This window comes from Natator depressus, chromosome 2 (assembly GCF_965152275.1).
Source record: "Natator depressus isolate rNatDep1 chromosome 2, rNatDep2.hap1, whole genome shotgun sequence".
In the NCBI taxonomy this organism is placed as follows: Eukaryota; Metazoa; Chordata; order Testudines; family Cheloniidae; genus Natator; species Natator depressus.
In genome coordinates, this window is record NC_134235.1 from 61,333,710 (window position 1) to 61,360,191 (window position 26,482).

At 37.2% G+C, this 26,482-nt stretch overlaps 1 protein-coding gene across 1 annotated transcript in view; it reads left to right on the plus strand.

The window, feature by feature from the left end:
- The window catches only part of CYP7B1 (cytochrome P450 family 7 subfamily B member 1), a 178,878-nt gene extending 152,629 nt beyond the window's left edge, over positions 1-26,249 (plus strand). The window contains exons 2-6 of the mRNA XM_074944310.1: positions 999-1,135; positions 8,012-8,602; positions 9,047-9,253; positions 15,424-15,602; positions 19,926-26,249. Coding sequence (XP_074800411.1) covers positions 999-1,135; positions 8,012-8,602; positions 9,047-9,253; positions 15,424-15,602; positions 19,926-20,216 — 1,405 coding nt within the window. The 3' untranslated portion in view covers positions 20,217-26,249. The remainder of the gene's footprint in view (positions 1-998; positions 1,136-8,011; positions 8,603-9,046; positions 9,254-15,423; positions 15,603-19,925) is intronic.
- Positions 26,250-26,482: the final 233 nt, after the last annotated feature.

The window sequence follows — 26,482 nt, forward strand, 5'->3', positions numbered from 1 at the left end:
TGAGATTCAAGCTAGTAAATATCTTGTGATTAATCAGAATGAGTTGTTCTGCATGCAGTATAAGTCACCTTCACAGATGGGTTGTAGAATCAGTTGTTCGTGAATATTTGTTTTAATCCTTTCTAAAGCAGACTTGCTTTTTGTGCTCAAGTCATATTCAGGCAACTAAATATCAGTACTAAGGGAGGAAACTTGCTGTTATGAATAGGATGGTAGGTCAGCATTAAAAAAGGAAAAAACTAACTTATAACTTAAAATGTCACTCTACTATTGTTAAAATATAAGCGATACACAGTGTATGCTTCTCATAAGTTGGCATATATAATTATATGGAAAAGCAGTTATAAACCATTCACATAAATGTCTATCTTACAGGTAGAAGAAGAACTGTAGAGAGACACATACTAAAAACTGTGTTAAGAATTTGGTCATTATTATTCTGATGTTTAAAAATGCTTAGTTAGAATTATAGCATTTGGGGGTATAGGTAAAGTATAAAAAAATCTATACGGCTACCCTTTTCTATGGTCTGTCAGCCTCCTAATTACTTAAATCCATCATAATTGCCTTCTGATATAGTTTACATTGACATGCAAAATACTGTGTGAGAGAGCTTTTGCTATGACACTTTCATTACCACATATCTAAGGATTTTCTATAGAATGTAGATTTCCATAGATCATATATAACGTTATGAGATTGATAGGAAGACGTTGTGCTGTGTAGTAAAAGCACCTCAATTTCTGTCTTATTTCTCATAATCGCTACAGTAAGCCTTTTGTGCACAGAGGTGTGATTAGATTTAACCTGCCAACATATATGAAGAACTTTCTCTACAGTACATTTTATATTGAGAGTGTGTATATATGTGTGTATATGTGTGTGTATGTATATATATATATATATATATATATATATATATATAGTGCATGTAATCAAGTGTATATGAGTTGCTATCATGCCAAAGTTAATACCCTTTTCTCTAATGTTTTTAACAGGAGGACCGGAGAACCCCCGTTAATAAATGGTTGGATTCCTTTCATTGGGAAGGCCTTAACTTTTAGGAAAGATGTTTTCAAATTCTTGGTATCTCAGCAACGAAAATTCGGAGACGTTTTCACTGTATACGTTGTTGGTGAGAAGCATTTTACTATTTCTCTCGACTTTTGTGTCAATTAAATTAATTATTAACATTTTTATATTTTATTTATTGAAAAGCCTTTATCTGTACTTATTACAGTTCTAAGTTTTAGAGCCACGTGACCACTGAAAATTACTTTGGAAATGAAATATTTTAATGTGTATTATATATAATTACAACTATAATTGTGTGTGTGTGTACACACACACACACAGTGTGAGTTAGTATATGCACACATGTTATGCCAGCACATATAGTATAGGTAGATAGAATATTTACTATAGATTGTGTTTTCTGTAGAAGTGAGAACTAATGTAATCTTAACACTGCAAAGGAAAACATTAGATCAAATTTAGAAAACACTCATAAAAAATTGTACAGAATATATATTTTTACCCACTTCTACATCTGGGTTGACATGAGCACTAGGAAGTGAGTGACACATTGACTCATTGATACAATCAGGATTGGAACGTGGAAATTTCCTGCCTAACCATACGTCCTGACAATAGCATAATAATAGAGTCTGAGATAATGATCTGAAATACAGTAACTTCAGCACTTTATATTTTCTTAATTTTATGCCTAATCTTGCACTGGTTGACATTCAAAAAAATCACCTTGATTTCATTTGGAAACTTTGGGGTACAGGAATGTAGGATGGCCCCTAATGCTTTCTTTATATCTTTTAATATGTGTAGGTAGATAGACTCAGTTATTTAATGGGTCTTTTTCTTCTCTAACTTTTGTGATCCTAGTTCAAATTAACAGTTTTACAGTAGCATGAATTAACACTGGTATAGTGGAGGCACTCTCATTTTTTCTACCATTCCCATATTTTTAGGGAGTTTCAGAACAAAATGTGGACTTAATGAAGTCTGCTCTATAATGTCCCAGCAGCAGGGAAAGGTTTTATTTTTAGATATTTAAATTTTTAAATAAAAAACCAAACCATTTTTCAACCAGTTTCAAGTTATCAGTTTACAAACAGGATGCTCATCTTTGAAACTCTTTCTCCGTGTAACCGAAAATTGCTTAATTTTTAGATGTACAATTTTACAAGCTGCAAGTTTTGTTATCTTAATTCATTCCTTTGCTGTTTTGAAACTTAAAAGAAGTTCTTTCATTTATAAAGTGACTACAGCACATGCACAGAAACTACTTTTGGTAAAATACAATCTTTACTATTGTTCATATACTTTCATAGTCTATAAAATATTGGCTCCTTCTGAATGCAAATTAATAATAATAATAACTCAAAGCAAGACAGCCCTAATGAATATACTAATAAAATTGGGTACAGTTACACTTCAGAACTTGTGTGTCAATGGGACATTTCTTTCTCTCTCCCTTTTTCATATTTTAATATAAGAAAAGGGTTAGTGATTTAATTTGTTAAAGTAATTTGTGACTGAGATTTAAATTAACAAATCCCATCTCAGTGTGATGGTAAAAATTCTGCCTTTAATCCATTTTCTCATCCCTAGATATTGTACAGAGGGATTCATTGATTAATACAATATGTGCTTAAAATAGTGAAGCAAATAGAGTGAGTTACACAACTAAATTTTTCCCTATTTTGGAATATCCCAAGTTTTGTGAATTTATGTTACATCCATGATATTACTTTAACGTCACTTTCTATAATTCTATATTGAAAACATTGAATTCTGAGAGTTCACTAAAGAAAAATAGTAGCAAACCCTCTTGTTTGTTTTTGCTTTGTTTTGTCTGGTTTGGTTCTTTTATTTAAAGCTTAGGTAGTACTTCATATCATAACCTTAGATACCAAGACACACTGGATTTCATGATGTTTTAGTGATTTGACAAAGATGATGTTTGTGTGTGCAGCAAACAGAACTTCCCCTGTTTTATATGTACTATCATTACTTTACCCCCTTGGTGGGTGAATAAAGGTCTTGTCAAAAAATTCTATCAATATATATTGTTCTAATTATCAATTCTCAAAGTAGTTCATTTGGAAAATGTGGAACGATGCTTGGAGTTTCTGGCATTGCCCCGTACCGGTAATGCGATTTCACTGATTGTACTTTCCCATGTGATGAGCAAATGATTGTCATTCCGAAAAGTCGCAAGGGACATGGATGTCATCTTAATAAAGAAATTAAAAAGCACATCTTTCTCTGAGAAACAATGTAAATTCCTGACCTGTCGCAGAAAATAGTTCTCTAATTGGTTTTGTGTGGTGGTGCAGCAGAATCGTTTTCCCCAAACGTCATACCGGCGAAGCACTACTGTACATCATTGTCAACAGTTCAGCAAAATCTTCCTAATAAGAGGACGATTACGTAAATGTGATAGTCTTTTTTTTTTTTTTTTTTAAAAAGAGTTGTTTCTATATGATAGTACTTCCAAACCCAACCGTTTTACTTGATAAGGATCAAGAACAAATAGACAGCCAGCTAGGTAAGAACTTGAAGACCCTTGAAAAGTCTTTCAGTTGTTTTTCATGATAAGACTTTTTGTTTACTTTTACTGATATGTGATTAGGAACCATACTGGATGTTGTAGTAGTATATTTTTGACTAACCAATCTCAATTTTAAAGAAGATAATCTACATCTTATAATTATTATACTAAGTACGCTTAGCCTCTTCAAAAGCGCTCCTAGTACATTTTTAAAAATTTATATACATATATACCATTAAAAATCTTTTCAATCCAAAACTAGATGAAAAGTAATTTATCTTAACTATTTAAGCACTGAAGTCCGTTGCAAACATTATTTTAATAACTTACATCATTATTTATCATATGAAGTGCTTGTCATTCCTAATTAGCATTAAAAAGGGCCCAGAGTGCATTATTATAATAATGTTTTAACTATCATACAAATACTGATTTATGTGCTAGGATTCACCAACAGTTGACAATTTTCATATCTTCTACATCAATCTTTTGTTCTGAGGAGACTGTGTAAGCTGAACGGAGATATCTTAGACATTCTCAGTAGTGGCTGTAATAAAAGCTGAAGGTTTGGGAAGAGAATAACAGACATGTCCACAGACGGATAAGGAATCTGAAGGCTTTTACAGGAACAAGTTAAATATTCAGCTATTTTTACTTGTTTTTATGCTATTAAATAGAAGAGTTTACTCAGTTTACTAAGCTAGGAGGAATTTGCGCATAACTTTCCTGTACAGATACGTCTTCTCAAATGGTTGTGAAAAAGGATTTTAGTGTCCACAGACATTTCTGAACAGCTACAAAGGACTTTTAAATTGTTACAGTGGATTCTGTATAAATGGATTTAATATTTAAAGCTACTGCTTTGGAGAGCTTGTGGTCTGTTATCCTGCACTTTTTAGCAGATTTGGGAATTGGCTCCTACAGCTAGTCAGATGGAAGCTGTGGTGAGCACCAAAATTTTGGTATCTTTGTTGATGGCATGGGTTCACTTGTGAGAGGTAGCTCCTGAGGGTATTTGGGGGCCATGCCTATTAAAGTGCTGAATAATGACTCAAAAATGTAGGAAGACCTGCATTTGTTAGTGCCTGTTACAACCAGTATGTGGACACTACTCTGTAGAAGGGAAAACAGAGCCCAATGAGGGAAATAAAATGATTTAATTTTTTTATTAAAAAAGAGAGCGAGAGATGCTTAATTAGCCCATGCAAAAAAAAAATTATAATCCTAATATTATTTACAACAACTTAGTTGAAATCAGTGAAGTTTGTTGATTGGTTTTAGATCCCAAAATGCTCCTGAGGGGTTGTATGTAGATAGAGGAGATATTTTTACATTATTATACCAGATAATTGACAATATGTTACAGACACAAGGTGGGTGAGGTAATATCTTTTTACAGAAGTTGGTCCAGTTTAAGATATTACTTCACCCACTTTGTGTCTCGAATATCGTGGGACCAACACAGCCACAACACTGTACACAAATATGAATACACTGTTAAACAGGTATAGCTATGTAGTTCTTCTATTTGCAAGTAGGACAGAAATCACTAAAGGTTCCAGTTGCTAGTAACACTTCAACCGTTTTATAACCGCAACTAGTGACCTATAGGTTTTGGTCTTTATTGGAGGTACCTTAACAATTTGCACATTTTTTTTTTTTTTTAAACCAGCAATTTTTGCCTTCTCTATGTATGGGTTAAACATCCCTCATTAGAATTTTGTAAATACGGTAACAGAGTTCTTGTGTCATATATTTCTATACTTTGTTGACTTTTTGGCAGTGACATGGCCTGGAAGCTGAATTTGACTTCTCAAAAAATGAATTATATTTTGGCACTTTTTTATCTGCTGGAAAACAAGACTAATAGAAATGTTCATCTGTGGCACACCCTTAATCATAGAAAATTCTGAGTGAAGTCTTTTCTTTCTAAAAGTTTGTAATTACACTAACATTGAATAAACATTGTTTTAAGATTATTTATTAAAATGATGTTGTTTACTTGAAGAATCATTTGCTTAGAATCATGTTGCTTATTTTAAAAAAAATATCAGAATTGATGTGCATTTGTTAAATGTCTGATTAAAGATCACAAAGAAACTTGTATTTTGCATGTGATATAAGCAGATGGTGCACAGATGGTTTAAATTAATATTAATTAAAAAATCTTAACTTAAAATTGTTTACCCTGTAAACTCAAAGTTGGAAAGCTAGCTACCTTCTTTAGGGTTAATAGCGCTCCAGTATACTTATTAAAAATCACACCAAAGGTTTTTATTTCCAGCCCTTGATCAGAAAGATGGTGGCCTCAGTAAAGGGCCTTGAAGAGAAAAGGTATAAGAGCTGGAGTGGGGAGAGCGCTGAAGGTTGGCAACACTCAGATCTCCAACAAAGATCTTGGGGATCCTGGAGTTACAAGGTTAAAGAAGCGCTTATTCTGAGTTTGAAAATACATTCACGTCCTGCAGTCTAGTAAGGGAGACCTCTTATCTAGTGACTTGAGCAAAGTCACGAAACCTCAGTTCTGCTCCTGACACTGCCACTAGCCTGCCATGATTATTTTTAGAAAAAGAAAGGAAGTAACTCTAAGACCCCAGTGCCGCATTGTTTAATTAGTGAATTACATTATAGTAAAACAAACAAAGAGTAACTTAAAAACACTCAAAAGTGTTTCTTTAACAAAGACCTTGGACGGAATTCTACCTTGATATGTGTTTTGTGGAATCCCATTGATTTCAACAGGAATGTAGAAATCCAATATGTACTCATAATTACCACACCATGGTATATGTATCCACAGTCAGAACAGGAAATAACTATGGAATCTCACATACCACTATGTTACCGAGGGGTAATTGCTGACTTTCAATAGTGGCTACTTTATGTACGCAGAGCCAAATTCTGTCCTCAGTTACACATGTGCAGCTCCCATTAAAGTCAAAAGGAGTTTTACCCATTCAGCAGGGCAGAATTAGGCCTCAAATCTTGGAAGGATTGTTCCTTTTCTTCTTTTATAGTGTGGATATTTCACTGAATATATGTACATTATAATGAGTACCTTTTTTTTTCTAATGTATGCACAAGTTAAGACTCACAAACCTTTACTGTAAATTTAAACTTAGCATGGGCCCAGCTATAGTAAATTCAGAATTAATTTATTTTGGGGGCATTATTTCCTTTGATACCTGACAAATGACCAGCAGTTTGAATTACTCTTTACTAGTAATTGACCTTGGGGGAAAGAAGCTACAAAATTAACCCTAAAACCATCTCACACAGAAAAATAAATGGAACATTTTTAAAGGAAGTAAAAATAATGTGAATTCTCTCTCTAATGTTGCTATCAATTCAGCACTATCTCTTTTGATTACGAATGTAAGAAAGGGTGATACAGTATGTTGTTAGTGCATTCTGATACGATAATATTGGGTTCTCTTTCTTTGGGATTAGTTTAAAATCAAGATAGGATAGCATACTCTCCAAAATACTTTTTTCCATTGTTTTAAAACGATGGTATATTGCACAGCAAACTATTTTTTAAAATAAACCACAAGGTTATAATTTGTTGATACTATAATAAAGCTGCATCATCCTGTTAAATTTTAAAAAGTCAGGAAAACCTGAAGAAGAAAACAAGACTGAAAAAGTATTTTAGTTGTCATGTTTTCTTTGGGCAATGGGAAACCTCACGGGCCCTGATCCTACAATGGACCTTCATGTAGATGGTCCCCTGTGCTCATTCATGGTAACCCCCATTGATTTCAGTGGGCTCTATAGAATCATAGAAGTGTAGATTATCTAGTTCAGAAGCCATCTAGTTCAGCCCGCTACACTGAGGCAGGACCAAGTGTATGCTGGAAGGTGTGCAGCGCTCATTGTAAAATTGTAGCCTAGGTTGTTAGGACTAACCTGGTCCACCTAATTTATTCTCTTCTGCTTGAAGAAAAGCAGCATGCTGATATGATAGCATATTTCCCACTTCACCCCCTCTCAAGCTATTGATATATTGCCCTTTCAGATGGAACTGAAAAAGCCATTAAAAGATATCTAAAGATGTATAGTTTTCAAAGTGCTTTTGAAAAGCATAATAAAGCTATATTGTATTTTTCATGAGTTATGCCAATTTAGTAAATGATTCATATGCCTGCAAAGTACCATGATTATGTCACCCTCTACTGTTCAAACAATAGTTCGTTCTACACTTGACCTCCCTCATTTTAGTCTACTACAAAAATAAAGTCTCTGACTTTTTAAAAAAACAATTGTAATCTCTCTCTCTCTCTCTCTCTCTCTTTTTTTACAAGTAACCTTTGAGGCTTTCTATGTGCTTATCACTTGAAACACTGGGGTGAATGGCTTAAATTAACATTGAATATTAGTAGTAGTAGTAGGATCACAAAAGTACTTATCTGTATATGTGGTTCTTTTTCTTCTGTTCAGGTAGATATATTACTTTTATCATGGACCCATTCCAGTATGTTTATGTGATCAGAAATAGCAAGCAACTTGAATTTTATGAATTTGCTGATAAAATGGCATCAAGAACTTTTGGCTATCCCTCTTTGTCAAATTTCCCAAAACTAAACGAAAATCTGCATCGAATTTACCAATACCTGCAAGGCAAGCCTTTGGACATAATTTCTGACCACATGATGAAAAATCTCCAGCATATATTTGAATGGAAATGCTCACAAGCAACAGATTGGAAAACAGAAAAAATGTACAAGTTCTGCAGCTTTCTAATGTTTGAAGCCAGTTTTATAACACTATATGGAAGAGATCCTGCTGCAGATGGCCACAATGTTATTAGTGAAATCAGAGACAAATTTACCAAGTTTGATGCCAACTTTCCCTATTTAGTTGCAAACATACCAATTGAGTTGCTAGGAGTTACCAAGAAGGTTCGGCAGGAGCTTATACATCATTTTTTACTTCGGAACATGGCAAAATGGATGGGAGGGTCAGAAGTGATCCAAGCCAGAAAAGATATATTAGAGAAATATGAGCTGCTCCAAGATTATGACAAAGCAGGTAGGAAACTTATGAATTATTGCTTGTCTAAAATAAAATAATTTACTATAGACCTTTCAAATAAAAAGGCAAAATGGCGACCTTGAAATTTTTTATGTTCTTTCTAATTGGCTAATGATAAAATATTTTACTCTGAAACAACCATCTATGATAATTGATTTTTTTTTTTTTTGGCTGAGGTGGTAAAACAAGATACTTAATGGTGATAATGAGGGAGATTATAACTGAGCTGCATTTACTTCCCTTCTCTTCTCCCCCCACCCCCATTACATTTCAAACTATTCTCATTAAGCAGAAAATTAGACTTCAGAAGCCTATTGGTCCTCATTAGCATTCACTGATCCTTGGCTGGGTCTGTGTCCTAACATCTTTTAATTAGCACACTGCAAATCTAATCAGTGTAATAAACGCTATTAATCTTCCTTTTCACTTATTTTCTCCCAGCACATCATCTTGCCTTCCTGTGGGCCTCTGTGGGAAACACGATTCCAGCTACATTCTGGGCCATGTATTATCTTCTGTGGCACCCAGAAGCTCTTGCAGTGGTGCGTGACGAAATTGACCATTTGCTGCAGTCAACGGGTCAAAAGAAAGGGCCTGGATATTGCATCCACCTCACCAGAGAACAACTGGACAGCCTGGTCTACCTAGGTAATTTATTTTTATCTGTTGTGAAGAAAAGAGGGTATCTTTCTGCAAACTCACTTTATCACTCATTTCTGTTTACTGAGAAGGTGGAGGACACAGCTGCTTAATTGACATAATAACACCCATTTACATCAATTATAAATTATGTAGTTTATAGCTGTAGATACTCTCATTGCATGTAAACATTAAAGCCTAGGTAATTAACTATGCAAAGTATGCAAAAGGCTAAATCGAAGCTTTGCAATTATTTGAAAAAAGTTTATTTGCCTATTAAGTTGTTTGATTCTGAGCATCTGCCGAAGTGCTAATGCATTTTGGATACTTCTGTAGTGTTTTGCCAAGAAAGGCCCTTTCCTGAACTGAATAAAAGTAGTTAGGAAAATCAATTTGTGCTCAAAATGTAGTTTACTATTTCCAAAACCAGATTTATCTTTAGATATTAAAAAAAGCTTGTTTTGTTTTGTTTTGTGGCTGCCTCAGATGTGTGACTCCTAACCAAACACAAGCAGACACATCTTTGCAAATGAGAACCAATATTTTTAATAATAAAAATGAATAAAACCTTGAAACAATATGGAGAGTCTTAAGGGATAGGTAAGAAATTAGTGTCTTCTAGGTCACTAATTCAAATGTGAACCATGTTAGTAGACATAGAAAGTTGTTTCCACCCAGTGACTGGATTGGCCTTTGTAATGAGTTGATGGTCTCTGTTCATTTCCTAATGAACAAACACCTACATCACAAAAGCTAATGGGTTTGACTTTCAGAGGGACAAATGGCAGTCAGGCACCTAACTCTTAGGCCACTGAAAATGTCTACCATATCCTTTGACACAATGCTCCATTGTCACTAATTGGTTATAGCATGGACAACCACTGAAGGAGAATATAGAGACTGAAGTTTCATTGAAGTTAATGGAACCACTTGTGTTCTTGAAATTGAGCGTGTGCTTAACTGCCCTACTGGATCAGGGCCTGAATTGCTTTTCCACCCCTTGAAGAGATCCCTTCAGGTTAGCGTTGAGACACAATAGGCAGAGCAAGATGGGAAGAGTTTTCATTCTTTGCCCACACTGTACTTGTTTTGCAAAGAATAGAAGCCTCTATTCTTCGGGACTGTCTTATCTGGCAAGTGTCACAAACCTTACATTCACTTCTTAAAACTGAGTTGATTATCATAGAACAAATGTAAAACTGAGTTTGTTTTTTCCCCACCTTTTTGGTACAGACTGATTACTCTCATCATACTGTATATCAACTTAGAAAGTTGGCTTCATTACAGAGTCGCTGAAGTCTCTTGGTGAAGATTTACTTTTATAAATTGATAAAGAACATTTTTGATGTAGAGGAGATGGACAATGTTACTTTGAATGAATGTCCATGAACTACATGACTTTTCCAAGCATGTAATGTATGTTTGGGAACATGAGTAGAGCTACTTCATACCAAGGTTAATAGGTGCATGGAAAAAGTTACCAGGGAAAGAAGGAGAAATTTTAAATGAGGTCAAAAGACAACTTATTGTGTGTTTGGAAGAGGAGACTGGGTGGTATGGTGAAAAAACAGGAAGACTGGATGAAGGAAAAGGAAAAGCATGTTGGGCCAGACAGGCTTATCCTGAACTTAAAATGTATGTCCTAATTGTATGTTTAGCTTTTTAAAAATTGAACAGTTTCATAAAGTAACTGTTTCATCATTTGAACCCAGTGCCATTAAGTATCAAACCAATTTAAGTACCTCACTAAAACCATTTGATGCAAAATGTCTGATGAACAGTTCAAAAACGTTAAATATATCATCCAAACTGATGTTCCTTGAAACCTTACCGTACCTTAGTACCAGTCAATTTATATGTTTGGGTGGAAGTGAGGGCATCAGATTCCGCCTCGGTCATTTTTGTAACAAGTTTGATAAATTTTCTGATCAGATGAAGCTGAATGTCGTATGAACAGAAGCCAGCTTTCAGTTCTTCTTTCACTTTAGTCATAAAAGAACAGATACAGTCCCACAAAACAATAAAAAAAGAGAGAAATCCACATACAGCTAGGTGCATTAAATAAATGCTTTAATGAAAAGTGACTCTAGGCTAATAATACATATGGGAGGAATGTGGGGCTGATCCAGTACTGCTTGCACACCCAAAATTCCCACCTGCTACACTGACAGTTTTGAGTACATAAAGAAAGCAGGATCAAGCCCCATCTGTACATTTAGAGCATTCTAACCATAGCATCTGAGAACAAGCTTTTCCCTTTTCATCTCATCCTTTAACCCAGTGCATACAGAATTGGGAATTCATCCCTCTGTTCCAACATGAGTAAGAGAGACCAGGTGGGATTCTTGTATGTGTATCACCTTGTCATCTTGCGCTTGTTATTCTTTTCCTGTTCTAAATGTTCTGATTCCTGCACCCGTTTTGTCTTACTGTAGCTATAAGGATCTTTGATTCCTCATAGTTTGGAGAAGAAGAATTGTCAAGATCTGTCAAAAGAAACATCATCTTTGTTGTGGTCAAATTTTCTTGTCTAGGGAACAGTATGGCTTGACTGACTGCTGAATCCATCATTTAGATGTCTATAAAAACTAAGACCTGTCTCCAAATCAATAGCCTCCCCTTCCCCCCCCCCCCACAGGTATTTCTGGAACAGCACAATTTCCTTTTTGTCCTGACTTCTCCAGGAACCAGAATGTGCTTATTTGTATGTGCAGAGTAATTATGTCATTATGACTCACCATGGAGCTCTAATATAGTAAACAATACACAGTAATGGTATTTAGCACACATTTTGTTCCAGCTATGTTTTCCTTATTTAGTTTATTTTATAATTTTTACATTAATTCACATTGTGAAGTATTCTTGCCCCAGGACATTGCTGAATTCCAGATATTTGTTTCTAAAGGACAACTGCTTGAAAAATAATTGTATGTATATGAAAAGGTAGAAAAATTTAAAGTAGCTTAATACAGAGCCATGGCTGCAATGCAAGTGTTAAGCATGAAAAAATGTTACTGGGATTTGAAAAAATAAATATGTTACCTAGCATGTGCTGGTCAATACTGCTCAGTTCTTAGTAAGTCACAGATATACTTGTTTCAGACATTATCATTTATGTTGGCACACTGTATTGCATGATGTAAATTATCACCAAAAATATTTGCATACTCAATAGCTATTTTTCTATAATACGCTCTAATAATTATAGTGCCCTATTACTTGCTGTTAGTATAAAATTAACAATCCATTATGCACAATAAGTTTTATAAAACATTTACAGATAGAGATCATGTTTAATTAAAATTAACTTGCATATGAAAGCCAAATGCACTAATGATTCGCAATGACCTTTTATTACCTGCAGTCCCTTGTTTTGGCTGGATGATTGACAGCTTGCTGTTTGGCTACCATGTTGTATTTCAGCTGACAAGACTTTTCATTTTAACTCAATTTGCCTGCCTATCACAAGCTGGTGGCAGGCCAGGCTCAAGTCACCCAGCTTTGCCTCAGCAGCTTGCTCTATTTCTCATTAGTACGCATTTATTCAGTGGAAATTGGAAGACAAATGCTTGAAGGCATGTGAACTAAGTATAGCAAATTAGGTTTAAAGACTGAATATTTATAAGTATATTGAAACAGTTTTTTTAAAAAAAAATCTAGAATGAATTGAGAGCTGAGTGCTAGCTTTGGTATAAGAGAAATGAAGACAGAAGTGGGAGGGTTCTAAGAATAACAATACTATGAGATGTCTCTCTCTTTATAGAAAATATGTAAAATCGCTCTGACAACACCTTATCAACTAACAGCCTGGCTTCCCCTTTATGTAGCACTTGTACAATGAAGTTTAGCATCTCATATGTATAAGAAGGGGAAAAAATGAGGGTCATGTTCATTTGCTGCTTGGTTATCCCTTGGTATGCTTTAAATTGCCTTGTTTGTTCAGCACCAGCACAGAAACAGATGTTGCTCTACCGTGCTGGATAATTTACTGTACCTCATGGTGCAAAATGGAAGGCCTCCCAAGCTACCCAGCTGGTCTGTCAGTAGCACTGGCTGGTGTCTGCTGAACTATGACAACTGCAAGTAAAGGCTGCAGTTTTATTGTGCAGTTGTCATTCTTCTCAATGTATAGCTCCGACATTCATACGGGATTGTGGAAGGCTGAGTGTCTATTTTTTCATGTTAGACTGCAAACCCATCTAAGCTCCATTCTCCTTTGATGATCATAATGTGACTCATTACTTTTGTCATCTAATGATTATCGGCATGATCGCTCAGAGCTAGAGCCAAGCTCGCCTTCCACACATAACTGGTACTGGAAGGTAAAACAGATTTGTCATTTACGATCTGACCGCTAAGCCACACTTTGTGCTCCATTATTGTGATTAACTTCTGCATAAGATATGCTTGCCCAATTGTCATTTGTGATACTGCAATGGGCACAGACTGCCATGCTTCCTGGGAGAATGTCAGCCAATAGGATGTGACCGTGTAGCTCATGATGTTAAATGTAAACCTGCTATTTCACAGCAGCAGGTCCATAATTATTTTGCTTTTCTTCTCCTCCTCCGTATTTGATTTCTTGGGTGAGCAGTGTTGCTGCATATGTCAGCTACCATTTTCAAATTGTAGACTAAAATGGTGTTATCAGTTTCATTTTTCCAAGGATGGAGACAGCACAAGAGTGGAGGCTGGACCTTTTCTTTGTACCATGTAAAGTTTTGTTGCCAGAGCACTGCCAGTTGAAATCTATCGTGTCAGGTGCCTTGTGGCTATCCGCAGTAGAGGCCATATTCTGGAACCAGAGTTCTTTTCTGGCTTCGTCACCAACAAGCCGATTTGACTCTGCCTGATTATAGTAACGAAGGCAGTCCAAAAGAATATGCACAGACTCACTGTGCGTCACATTGAATCACAGCGCTGGCCACACAAAGCTGACCGCAGCCTCATTTCTTTAGACAAATGCACGCTTAAGGAAAAACCTCCTGCGAGAAAGCATCCAAGGCCACTTTATTTGCTATGCACGCTACACCAGATTTAATTTTTAGTGAAAGAACGTTTGTTATTATCTTTTTCAGATGTATCTATGCTGTGTAGCTACTGTCTGTAATAAACTAACCTTTGGGTGCTGGGATTATGGTGCCATGCTAAACACTTAGAGGAGGTTTATTTTATAATACAGAACATTAATACAGTCATAAATGTATTATCCTATGAAACTGAAACGCTATTTTAGGCTATTTTTCACACTGATGATTAGAAGGAATCAAGTCACATATTACAGCACCCATACATGCTGGTGGAAAAATAGTCAGTTTTGATTACAAAGTGAGAGATGCAGCCCTAGACAGGAGCTACATGCTGATATGCATGCTATCAGAATGATTTATGCAAATTATGCATATTATTCCCAAAGGAATTCCTCCTCAAACTGCCAGGATAAATTGCCGGAAATTAGCCATAAAATCTGTCGTGCTAGGAGCCAAAGGTGAAGGCCACTGGGAAAGCAAGGACATTCAGCTTCTGGAGCCTTCCAGGATATGATGATGTTAGAAATCTTGTTTGCCATAATACTGAGAAGAATGTTTTTTCTCCTGATTCAATAAAAGTATTTTCTCTTTTAAAATTGCCAGGCAAATTGTTTACGTTCACTCTGAAAATAATCGAAATCATAATTTGGCAGCATATCTTGTTGGATATTAAAAAAAACCCTCAAAATACCTCAAAATTACTACATTATTAACAAGTTAAATGATTTTTCTCACAGTTCTTCTATTACAACCAACAGCTTTTGAAAGGCAGGCTAAATAGTCTTTTCAGTGCTTTGACTGGTATTTGCTCCAAAGTATATGTAAATGCATAACTCATTCATCTCTTTCGATTGTGTTGTTTTCAGCATGATGCCTGAATAATGGCTTTCCACCCAAAATTCACTACTGCCTAAAGCCAACAAGATTCCTCAGAACCATCAGTGAGAATTACATCTAAAGGTTCAGAATTGCAGCTTTTCCCCCAACCCCTCCAGGATAGTTTATTACCTCCTCGTAGCGTCAAGCTTGGTTGGGGTTTTTTTTAGCCTGCCCTACTGAACTTGTACCGATCCAGCAGCTGTAGCCATGTATAACTTCCAATCATCTTCCATATTTTAATGCTTTTCCCCCCTCTTTGTTTAAATGCAGAGAGCGCTTTAAATGAGAGTTTACGAATGTGCTCATCTTCCATGAACATTCGGATCAGCCAAGAGGATTATATTCTCAAGCTTGGAGGAAATCAGGAAGTCGGTTTGAGGAAAGGAGACTGGATAGCTCTTTATCCTCAAATTTTGCACATGGACCCTGAGATCTATGAAGATCCTGAGGTAAAACATTCAGCTGGTGCTACTCATCATACTTCGGGCACATTGCAGCAGCCGTGCTTTTTGTGATAGTTTTTTACTGCTGTTCCTTCTTGTGGAACAAATCTTCCTACTTTCAGATGTATTTTCTAGCGCCCTGTAGGTCAAAGGATTCATGGCCTGAAGAGAGAAATATGGTGATGAGACTGACTGCTACTGCTTTCAAAGAAATTGACAATTGCACATTGACTACCATAAACTTTAGGTTAAATGTGGGTTTTGTTTGGCAGTGGATCATTTGATACCCAAGAAGGGCTGAATAATAGAAGGTGCTTTAAATAGCAAATAATGTGGACCATTTAGCTAAGTGCCCCCAAAGCATCATTGACTCTCCAAAGCCCTGTAATAGCAGAGTCTTACTTGAGCCATATGCTTTTTCACCTCTCTTCATAGGGATTCACCCCTTTTTGGCCAATTATTATGATGTTGTGAACTTGAGATTGTAAAGTTGTTGCTCTGCGGTAAAGCTCTGAGGGTAATTGTGTCATCTCCTTATATTTTTTTCTGAAGCTAGAGTTAATGAATATCAAAGACTGGAAATTAATCCACCCTGGCTCAGCCTTAATATGACTTCAGAAGTTCACCACCTGCATGCAAATTGAATAGTCATACTCTTGCATAGATTTTACTGAGGGAAGGATTGTTGTTGCTAGTCCGGTGTGTTGTATAGGAAGTGAGATTTTACAAAGCGAGACCAGTCAATCCCAACTGCATCTTACAGAGGTGGCAGTTTATAACTAAATCATTTCTCCTCACCTACCCCCTCATTTTCTAAGGCAAGTGGTTGTTTATTGATCCTTCTCCTTCTCCTTAAACACTTGTTAAGACAGTTGCAGATATATTCCAAATCATAGTTCAGCTTCTGAAGGGAAATTAGATTTGTTTACATATTTTTAGAATATGATCACTTGGATAAAACACACAACCAGTTTTAGAAGCGCTGCTTTCAGAAGTTTTGCTTCTCGCAGAATTTAAGAATAAAAACGTGTTTATTAGGTTGCAGGAAAAGAGCCAGATTCTGATGTCCTTATTCACATTGAATAGTACTGTACTCTACAAGTAGTCCTATTGAAGTCAATGGGACTAGTTTTGAAGTGTAAGGTGCGACTCAACATAATTGAGGATGTTGGAAGGCTGGCCAGAAGAAGAAATTATAAATGGAAGTACTGCTATAGATATGAACACGATATCTCATGTCTTAGTAAAAACCAACTATCTGTCCATATACAAAAAAGGAAAACTCTATGTATAAAATTAGTAGCTGAGCACTTTTTGAAGTCTCCCTTACTAAATAATTGTCAGAATGTGATACCATGTTTCCATAGATGGAGTATATTTTCTCAATATCAAATCTGTTCAGCTTTCACAGTATCACTTTAGTTTATGTACTTTATCATTTTGATGGCAAATGAGTTATCAGTACGTTGCAGAGTACATTGATTTCAACACAGAGACCCTCTCAAAAAGGGGGAAAATAACTTCTGTTGTGTTCTTGAATTTGTATTGCGCACATCTGTTGAATGAGATGCAGACTGAATTTTATGAAAGAGCAGTCTTGGGTTTGTCATATATTTGGGGAATATAATGGGTGGGGAAAGCTTTCTGGGAAAACAGGTAGCTCAGTGGATTAGTTCAGTATTAACAATTCACCTCTGCAGACTTTTATATTAAATTCAGGCCACTGATGAAATTAACATCTTATGGTTAGGTATCATATTACATAAGTTTAACCATGTGTTGGTGACCTCTTTGTCCACTCCTCAAAGCCTAAGTAAATGAGCAGCAATATTAAGTCAGGTTTCTGTAATGTAGTGAAGTGACCCTATAATTCCTACATAAATGAGCCTAAGCTTCAGTAAGCGATAGTGTGTAAATCCTGAACAATGGAAAATTAATATAGGAAATCCCATATAGTAACTGCCCAAACTGAGCCATATATCTTCTGTGATAAAAATGGATTTAAATTCAGACACATGAATTTGGTCAGTTTCCATAATGATTTAAATTAATGCTATAAAGTTTCATAGACCGTCAGCTGGAATTTTACCTCTTGTTTCCACTTCTCGATTTTTAGGTTTTTGTTTTTTTGTGGAGGGTTTTCTTCCTCCTCATGAAGAAAAAAATCTTACCCTATAAAAATGTCTTTCCTAAAAACCCAGCTCCTTGCTGGAAAACCCAACAAAAGCCAATCCAAATTTCTGGGGACTGTGGATATCAGTACACATGTCACACCATTGTTTGCTCTCCTTGTTGGCTCCATTCTTGTTGTGTTAATAAGTTTCCTGTTTTCCTCAGTCCCTCAGACAACAAGTTTCTTGTCCAAGTTTCAGTCTTCAACCTACTCGCTAAGAAGGCATAGGGCTGGCACAGCACAGGACACCTCAGTCTGTGATCCCAGCAAATCCAGAATCCTGTTTGTTGTGTTATCCAGTTGAGTTAAATGCTAAGGATATTACAGCTCATGTTTCAGAGGGCTAATAGTTACTCCTAATCATTGGGACTTACATTTAAAATGTGATACTTTTAGAGAGGAATCATATTTTGGGCTTTCAGTATTCACAATATTACATGAAATTGAAGTAACTTATAAGAAAAGTAGCACAGTTCTTTCTGAGTGGGATTTTCAAAGGGACTTCAGGAAGTTGATTTTTCATTGGAAGTTGAGCACCTAACTCCCTTAAGCCCCTTTTGAAAATTCAAGCCACCTCCTACCTTTTTTAAAAAATGATCTCCCAGTCTTCAGCATGTGAAGTCACATATCCTCCAGTATTGTATGTACTTGTTACCACTATGAAATGCTAGTCAGATCTTCTCATGGACCAGCCCAATACACCTCCGCTGCTTGCTTCTCAAGATAGTGTACAGACAGCCAGGAGGCCCTGCTGATCACAGTTTAAGAACCTCTAATCTGATAGGTAGAACAGGGTTCTGGTAGTCAGAAGTCTAGGCTTCTCTACCATTGTTTCTTACTGATGTTCAAGAGCATTATGGAAACTGAGTCATTTTATTTTTCCATAGGACATGTATAGAACAGGCAATCAGAAAATGTACAGTATTATTATGTTAGTATTTTTATTAAAATTACTATATTGCAGTGTCTTTGGTCTCTCTGGCAAAGAGCTAATCAATCCACTTTTTCCTCCGTGGTATGGCTTGACCAGGAACCTGCCTGGTAAACTTTCTATGACTTTTTTTACTATCAGCTGAGATGGTTTCTGTCTGAATTGCTTGTTCAAGTCTAACTTTCAAAAGCTTGCACTGTAGCAGATGTATGCTAACTGGCCAAGTGCTAATGAGTGACCATAAGCAGAAAGTGTTTTGTTGTTTTCATTCAAAGCATACATGACTATTTTTAAGTGGTTTAATTCACCATGGACTGAGCTAAGATTGCCACATCTCCTTCATTCACAAACTCAAGTTAGCCCTTAACAATGACCCTGATACTAAAGGTCTTCAGAAAGGTGTTAAATTTATGGGACCTAAGATACTAGCTAAACTTATTGGAGTAAATTCTAGAGTACTTATTCTAGAAATACACTTCCTGCTATGTTCACTTATTAACATGTGGCCTGCTTTGTATGCATCTTCCATAGTAAGCTATTGAAAGTCAGGTGTGAACAAGTGAGACAGATGGAAACTATCTTCAACTGACAAGAACACTGATCGTAAGTTATCAGGGCTAGTTCCTGAACAATCCACACCATGAGAGGGAAGGTGGGAGTTGCAGTAGATCAATTTTCTCCTTGCCAGAAAGAGCAAAACCGTTGTACCAATGGTATTTTGCCAAATTTTTCAAATTATTATTAGTAGTAATGTATGTAGCCTCCTGGATGTATAGGATGCTTCACAAACAGAAACTGTGCTCTTCCTGAGTATCATTGTCCCTGCCTCAAAATGCCCATAATTAGAACAGAAGAAGGCTTTTCCTGCACTGGTTTGGACCTAAATAGTCCCCTCTCTCTTCCGGTCACCTGGTGAGAATGGGTCCCCATGCTGACCTGCTATGAAGCTGCCATAGCAACTAACACACTCTCTAGCCCTTAAAGGGGCAGCACACCTTTCCCAACAACCCAGACAGTAGCCCCTGCCACTTAATGTGCAGTGAAGTCATTTGAAGATAGATAAAACTCAATTTAAGTGAACAGACTAAAAGGAGGAAGCTGTCAGTTCCTTGTCTTAGCTCTTAACTTACATCAGGGTTTTAGAAGCACCCTCTGCACCCTCTTGCAAATGAAACCACTCATGTAACTGCTCTGTTAATTTTCACCGTCTCTCTTTTATTTTCAGGTGTATAAGTTTGATCGTTATATAGAGAATGGCAAGAAGAAAACCACCTTCTACAAGGGGGGAAGAAAGCTGAAATACTTTCTGATGCCTTTTGGCTCTGGAATCAGCATGTGTCCTGGCAGGTTCTTTGCAATGAATGAAATGAAGCTGTTTCTGATTTTATTCCTGGCTTACTTTGACGTAGAACTAGTGGAAAAGAAGCCCATAGGGCTTGACAACAGTCGTATGGGCCTTGGTATCCTCTTGCCAGACTCTGATATTGCCTTTCGTTACAAGATAAAGTCTTTTTAGAAAAGTAAACTACCTATTGCAGACTTCCCACTATTCTCACTTTTTTTTTTGCTGTTTCCTGGCTGTGTATTTTCTTTTTAGAGAGGTTTGTTTTTTCCTGTTCTGCTTTCATCTCTCTCCTACTTGTGTATGCTTAAGTGAAGAGAGAGTAATGCTAAATGTCCTAGGGCTGGAGGATCACCTCCACAGAAACGAGAGCAGGAGTGCCTGGAAATTGATAAGGGGGCATGGAAGAAAGCAACAACTCTGAGACATTAACCCTGCACAATACCCTGAGCCAATAGAAGTCATTAGTTGCCGTTCCACACTACACCCTCTCTGCTGAGGGGGAAATATCGTAATCGGGGTGGCCGGTGGCTGCATGCCTTTGTAACCCACATTAACTCAATGTGGGCCTCTGTCCTCCTCTAGTGGCTGGACCACATGAGAGATTTTTGTCCCCTCTGCTGCCCTGGCGCTCAAATATTTGGTCCTTTAACTCAGTTCATAGAGGCTCAGCCTTTTAGATGTAAAGGTCTCGGGTTCAATCCACAGACAGTTGACCCATCTGGACGTGTCATTACACTTGCTCAAGGAAACCTGCTGCCCAAGGATAAAAGGGACCTGGAGAGCAGTGTGGCACAGAAAGGGGACTTTTTTTTATTCCCGCCATCCCCAAGCACCTTTCCCTTCAGCACAGCATTCACTAGAAACCGCACAAAATCTGTCTTGCTGGTTTTCTGGGCCCACTTTCCTCTCTGATGGATTTTACTCTGGGAGGGTCCAGTGTGACCTTTGATGACCCCCAAAATTTATGATTTACAGTGAGTGTTCCATTGGCCCCTCTTCCATCTAGGCATCCTTGCACTACAGAAAAGCCTTGGAGAAAAATACTAGTGTTTTTGTTTAGAAGACCGACTTCATTGAAGTGCTGGATTGGGCTCCTGGGAGCCCTTGCTTAAATTATACTGCCAAATGAAAAGGAGAGTGAATTGCTATCAATGGAGCTAACTTCTTTTTTTTTAATTCCCATGGAGAGTATCTCCTCAGATCCTTCTCGTCCCTCCCCATCCCCCCAAAAAAACGTAAAGTAACCTGCACCCCATTTCAAATCACACTGTTCTACACTATCCGTGCATTCGGTATATTTTTCAGGAACAAAAATATAAACAATTCCATCAAATGCATTTACCGGTAAATTATTCACCTAGTGGTGCTGCCCCTGTCTTGGTTATAGCTATTTTCATGTAAACAGAAAAACAAATGAAGTGGTCCTTCTGCCATCCCCTCCCTGAGAAATCCAACCTCTGGTAAATGGGGTTTATCACAGGCTAACGGGGATATGATTTGTAGGAGTATTTTTTTTATTGTCCTGGCAGCATTTCACTGGCTTAGGAGTACTTTTTGAAATTCAACAGTTTGTTACTTATGCAACACGAATCAGTAATCTGAATCTACTACTGTTATAGGGCCTGATTCAAACCCTATTAAAGTCAGTGGGAAGCTTTTGTTGACTTTAATAGGGTTTGAATCAGGCCCATACTGTCTACTGATTTATCTGAGCCACAACACTACATTATTTCACATTTAATGTGAGCCTGTTTAAAATGACACCATCATCTTAAAAATGAGACTTCAGCCTACTAGCATTACCAGTAACATTTTGGATTGTTACAATTGAAAGAGATTAGAGAAGAAAACAGAATTGTTTGGCTTGTTTACTTTGTGCGTTTCACAGCACTTTGTATTTGCCAGTTTCTCCTGTTGTCTTTCACACACACAAAAAAGAAGACATTTTTCAAACTCTAGAAAAATATGATTGCAAAACCACAAAAATTGGTATGGGAATTCCAGGACAAAAGTAACACCTAAAACTACTTTTAACTTGTTTTTAAAAAGATGACTAATCTTCAAGTTGATGGTGTCATTTAATCTGTGTTTAGAACTAGAATACTATACCTACAAACAGTGAAGTGGTCTGTATCACTGGCTCCTGTTTGAAATAACTTCCCCTAACTCTTTACCTCCACATTCCTGATGGTTCAAAAGACAGTTAAAGTGCTAGGAATTTGAGTAAAACTCTGTGTGACTAAGACAATTTTAGAAATCTAAAAGCGGGATTTATTTACAGAGAAGTGACTTCTAATGAATGCCATTTTTCCCTAGTCTTTTACATATTTCAGAGCTGTGGCCTAAATAATGTTGTGCTACTTAAAGAATATTGCTAATTGTACAAGAAGCTAACAACTTCAGCCTCACGCATATCCTACAGCCTCTGGAAATTGTCCCCACATCAATTACACACAGTTTCTTACTGATTCTACATTCCTCCTTAATATACCTCCTCTGGGCCCAAATCTGAGCCTGCTTTTTGCCCTTAGCCTTTATGTGGTAACCCCATACAACCGTAGAAATGAGCTGTGGACTGATCTTAGGGAGAGCTGAGCTAGTTGTAAGTGGGACCCCAGGGCTCTGCTTCATAAATAAGCTCCTCATTCCTCAGTACTCATGCACATTGTAGGCCCCTCATTCCCCTTTTTTCTCTCCCCAGCTGGAGACAGGGCCAGAAAGCCAGAGGTCACTTCACGTGAGCAGTGCCTGCCCTGAAGATGTGTTCCACCATACAATTATCATTTATAGAAGTTAGACTGGAAAGAGGTTGGAGAGCCATGCCAGCACATAAATACCAGTTTAGGGAACCAACCTCTGCTCAGTCCCACACCGGATTTGCATTGGTCTCTGTAGTTGCAAAGCTAATTTACTGCTGGGCTGTTTTAGCTACATGGATGTGAGCAGAGACACAATTTGTCCCATAAACATTTATAGACACTCTCCTGTGTTGTAATTAGTGACTCATGTGGAGTCAAAGAACACAAAAGGAATTGTGGGAAATTATCTCAGTGTTTTTGGAACAAGTCATTTAGAACTAAATTCCCAAGCGTTCATTCATTTTTAGTGCCTCCTTTTTAAGTGCCCTAAATTGACAGCACCCAAGGCTTAGTGTTCAGAGGTGCTGAGCACCCACAACTTCACTTGACCTCCCTGGAAGCTGTAGATGCTCTGAAAAATAGGCCGAAAGTGTCTCCCTCTAATCGAGCACCAAAGCTAGTGGACATTTTTTTTTAAAAGTAAGCCTTAATTTCCTGTGCCTCGGTCTTCCTCATCTTTAAAATGGGGGAAATCTTTCTTTGCTTTGCAAAGCACTTAAAGACCTATGGATGAAAAGCATTATGTAAATACTAAGGACTAGTATTATTTGTTGTTTATGCCTGAGGCCATTTAATTATTCATGTAAACTATATCCCCAAAATCAGCATCACTAGAAAGACTTTCAAAGATTGGCACATCTAAGCTCCCAGGCCTCTGGGAAGAAAATTGTTTTTGTGAGATATATTGAATGAACATTTTCTCTTCATATATAATATCAATACTACCTATGGTATTGGAGTATACTTATATTAAATGGGCTTTGCAGTTGATTAAATGCCTTAAGTTTGCTTCAACATTTAATCAACTGCAAAAGCTGTTTATTGCTTGTATACTCCAGCTCAATAGAATAGAATTTATTTTTATATACAGCCTTTCATATTCAGGTTAGTTACTAGTGTAGTGACTCTGTAGGCAAACATCGCAGCTATTCTATATTCAGCCGTTGCTCACAATCCTCTTAGACGTTAGAACCTGTTTTATTGAGAGAGAGAAAATGCTGACATCATTACCATGTTGACTATAGACATTATTGCTTAAATGTAAGCTGTGAAATGTCTCATGCCACAATTATGATAAATCTTTCGTTGGCATTCCATTTTGAAACAAATGTGAAGCAACTGTGAAAATAAAAGTAGGTATTTGTTTTAAACCTAAGACCTCCTTTGACTCATACTGTGCTTTTAGGATTTTGAATTAGAGTATAACTCGCTGTAGCATAATTTAGTAGGACATACTTGGACAGTGCCAAAAGTGAATGAAAAACATTACTAGTTTCAGATTAATCACTGATCAGTCGGTATAAATATCTATTCAGAAATAAAACAAGTATGTACAAGCAAGCAAATAAAAATCTAGCTGTATCTTAAAGCATCAGGTCACAAGTAAGAAGTTGAGGCACAGTCCTGCAAGGTGCTGAGCACCCTCTACATATTTACCCATTTTAATAGGAGTATAGGGTGTTCTGCATCTCACAGGATTGAACACTTGATTTGAGGTCAAATTGGCCTTAGCTTTTGCTAAATAACCAAACCTAAACCAGGCAGCGAGAGTCCCTGCTGAACAGACTCAGATCTACCTAGGCTGTATCGAGAATCTAGTCGCCTAACACTGGCTGTCCAGAGCTGGCATCCCCTAGTAAGACCCCATCCTCGGACTTTCTACCCATGCCTAGCAATGGCGCAACCTAGTATTGTGGCCTTCTCATAAGAGTGCCTCACATACTCCAATCCATTGCAAAGAGCAAACCTCATCTTGCACATGTTAGTAGGGTCAAGCCCTGCTAAGAAGTATGTGTGAGAGTTGAGGAGATGGGGCATTTCATCTGGCTGCTCCTCTGGATCCTGCTTTATTAGAAAGACTGACTGGACATAACCCCCAGCAAACTGGGTCATATTGACCATGGCCAATCCAATTAGATGCCTGCGTAAGTGACAGCCACTGGATCAGACAGAATCTGAGGGCAGTAAGCCTGCCCAGAACAGACCATTTGGGTTCAGAGTGGGTGAGTGAAAGCTTAGGACCCACATTCCCCCCGTGAACCATGTCAGTCCACAGTCTTTGGGCTTGAAGTGGACACACCCACATGATTAACTCCGACATGTTCTAGTTGGCTTTAGCCAGTCATGAAGCCACCCAGGAATGCCAGAGTTCCATGATTGCTGCATGGGACAGGGAGCAGCGCAAAGCTGTAATCCCATCAAATGTTTCTGGTGAGAACCTAAACCATAAAACCAGACCTTGAGTAGCGTTCAGTGTCACCAGAGCCCTAAGATGGATATCTGGTCATATATGTACAGACTGTTTCATTGCGTACAATGTGGAATTGCCATTAATCCTTCTTTTAAAAAGTCATGGTTTTTTGCTCTTTTTTACCCTGTTCATTACCTCCCTGAAAGGCCTTGCAATGTCATGACCATCCCTCCCACAGACCTAGTAGGGGTGGATAGGACTCCTTACGTATGTCCGGCCGGGAGGTATTCAGGTGCCACTCAAGCCACTGGAATCGCAATGTTGCTCCCCTTTGTGGTAGAAAGGTGCACTGCCCAATCCTTTTAAAAAGTGAAACTGCTGATCAGCAACAGCTTCTTGCAGGAACACCCTGCCCATGGTTGTGCCAGCTGCCAAAACTCACTCTCCCATGCCCCAGCAGTTCATCTTTTTAAATATAAAATTAAAGTTCAGTTCCAGTGCAGCGACTTGTGGGAGCTGCTGGAAGACTCCGTCTGACTTTTAAAGTTAACATTTTTTTAACTAGTGAACTCCTCATGAACCAGTGTGAACACTAAAATGTGAGCCTTATTGTTACGTATAGGTAGTGTGTGCTCTTTCCTGTTTCGGTACTTAGCAACCTTGTAAGCAATTGTACAGTCCTGTTTGAAAGGATTAGAATGCTTCCCTGTATGATTATTGAGTAGTTATGTGTAATTGTTTGCAAATTAGATTTGGCTACATTGCCATGTCTCTAGCAATGTGCTTTAATGTACTAAAAACCACATAAGAAATGAGCATTAGTTTACTTTTTTAAGCGATATTGTATTACACTACTCTCAGAATTGTTATTTTTTTATGAGTAATCACTGAACTTTGTACTTCATTTGTAGGGGTAGAAATGATGTTTTATTTCATTATTACTGAATATTTGGATGTTTAAAAGATTGTCAATTGGTCTTAATTCCATAAACTGACATGTTGTAAATAGATGCACAAAGTTCAGATTCTCCTTTAATAGTTAATGTCCATCATTAAGGCTTTTAGACTGAATAAGGTACATCTGTGAATTTCTGAGCAAGAAAAGTGAAACTTCATGTACTTTACTAACCTGACTTTTATGTGAATTTTGTATTTCAAAAGATACAATAAAATTGAATGTATCTATTCGCATATTGAATGACTTTCCTTGTCCGTGCCTCCCCCCTCACACCTGAACATACATACATTTATGCGATACCACAGATACTGCTTTCATTTAAAAAAAACCTGACTTATGTAGAGTATGGCATTCTGTTACTTGACCATGAAAGATATTTTTAAAGAGAAAAAAGGTGAGTCTGTGTTAAATTATGATAACCACTGTGCGT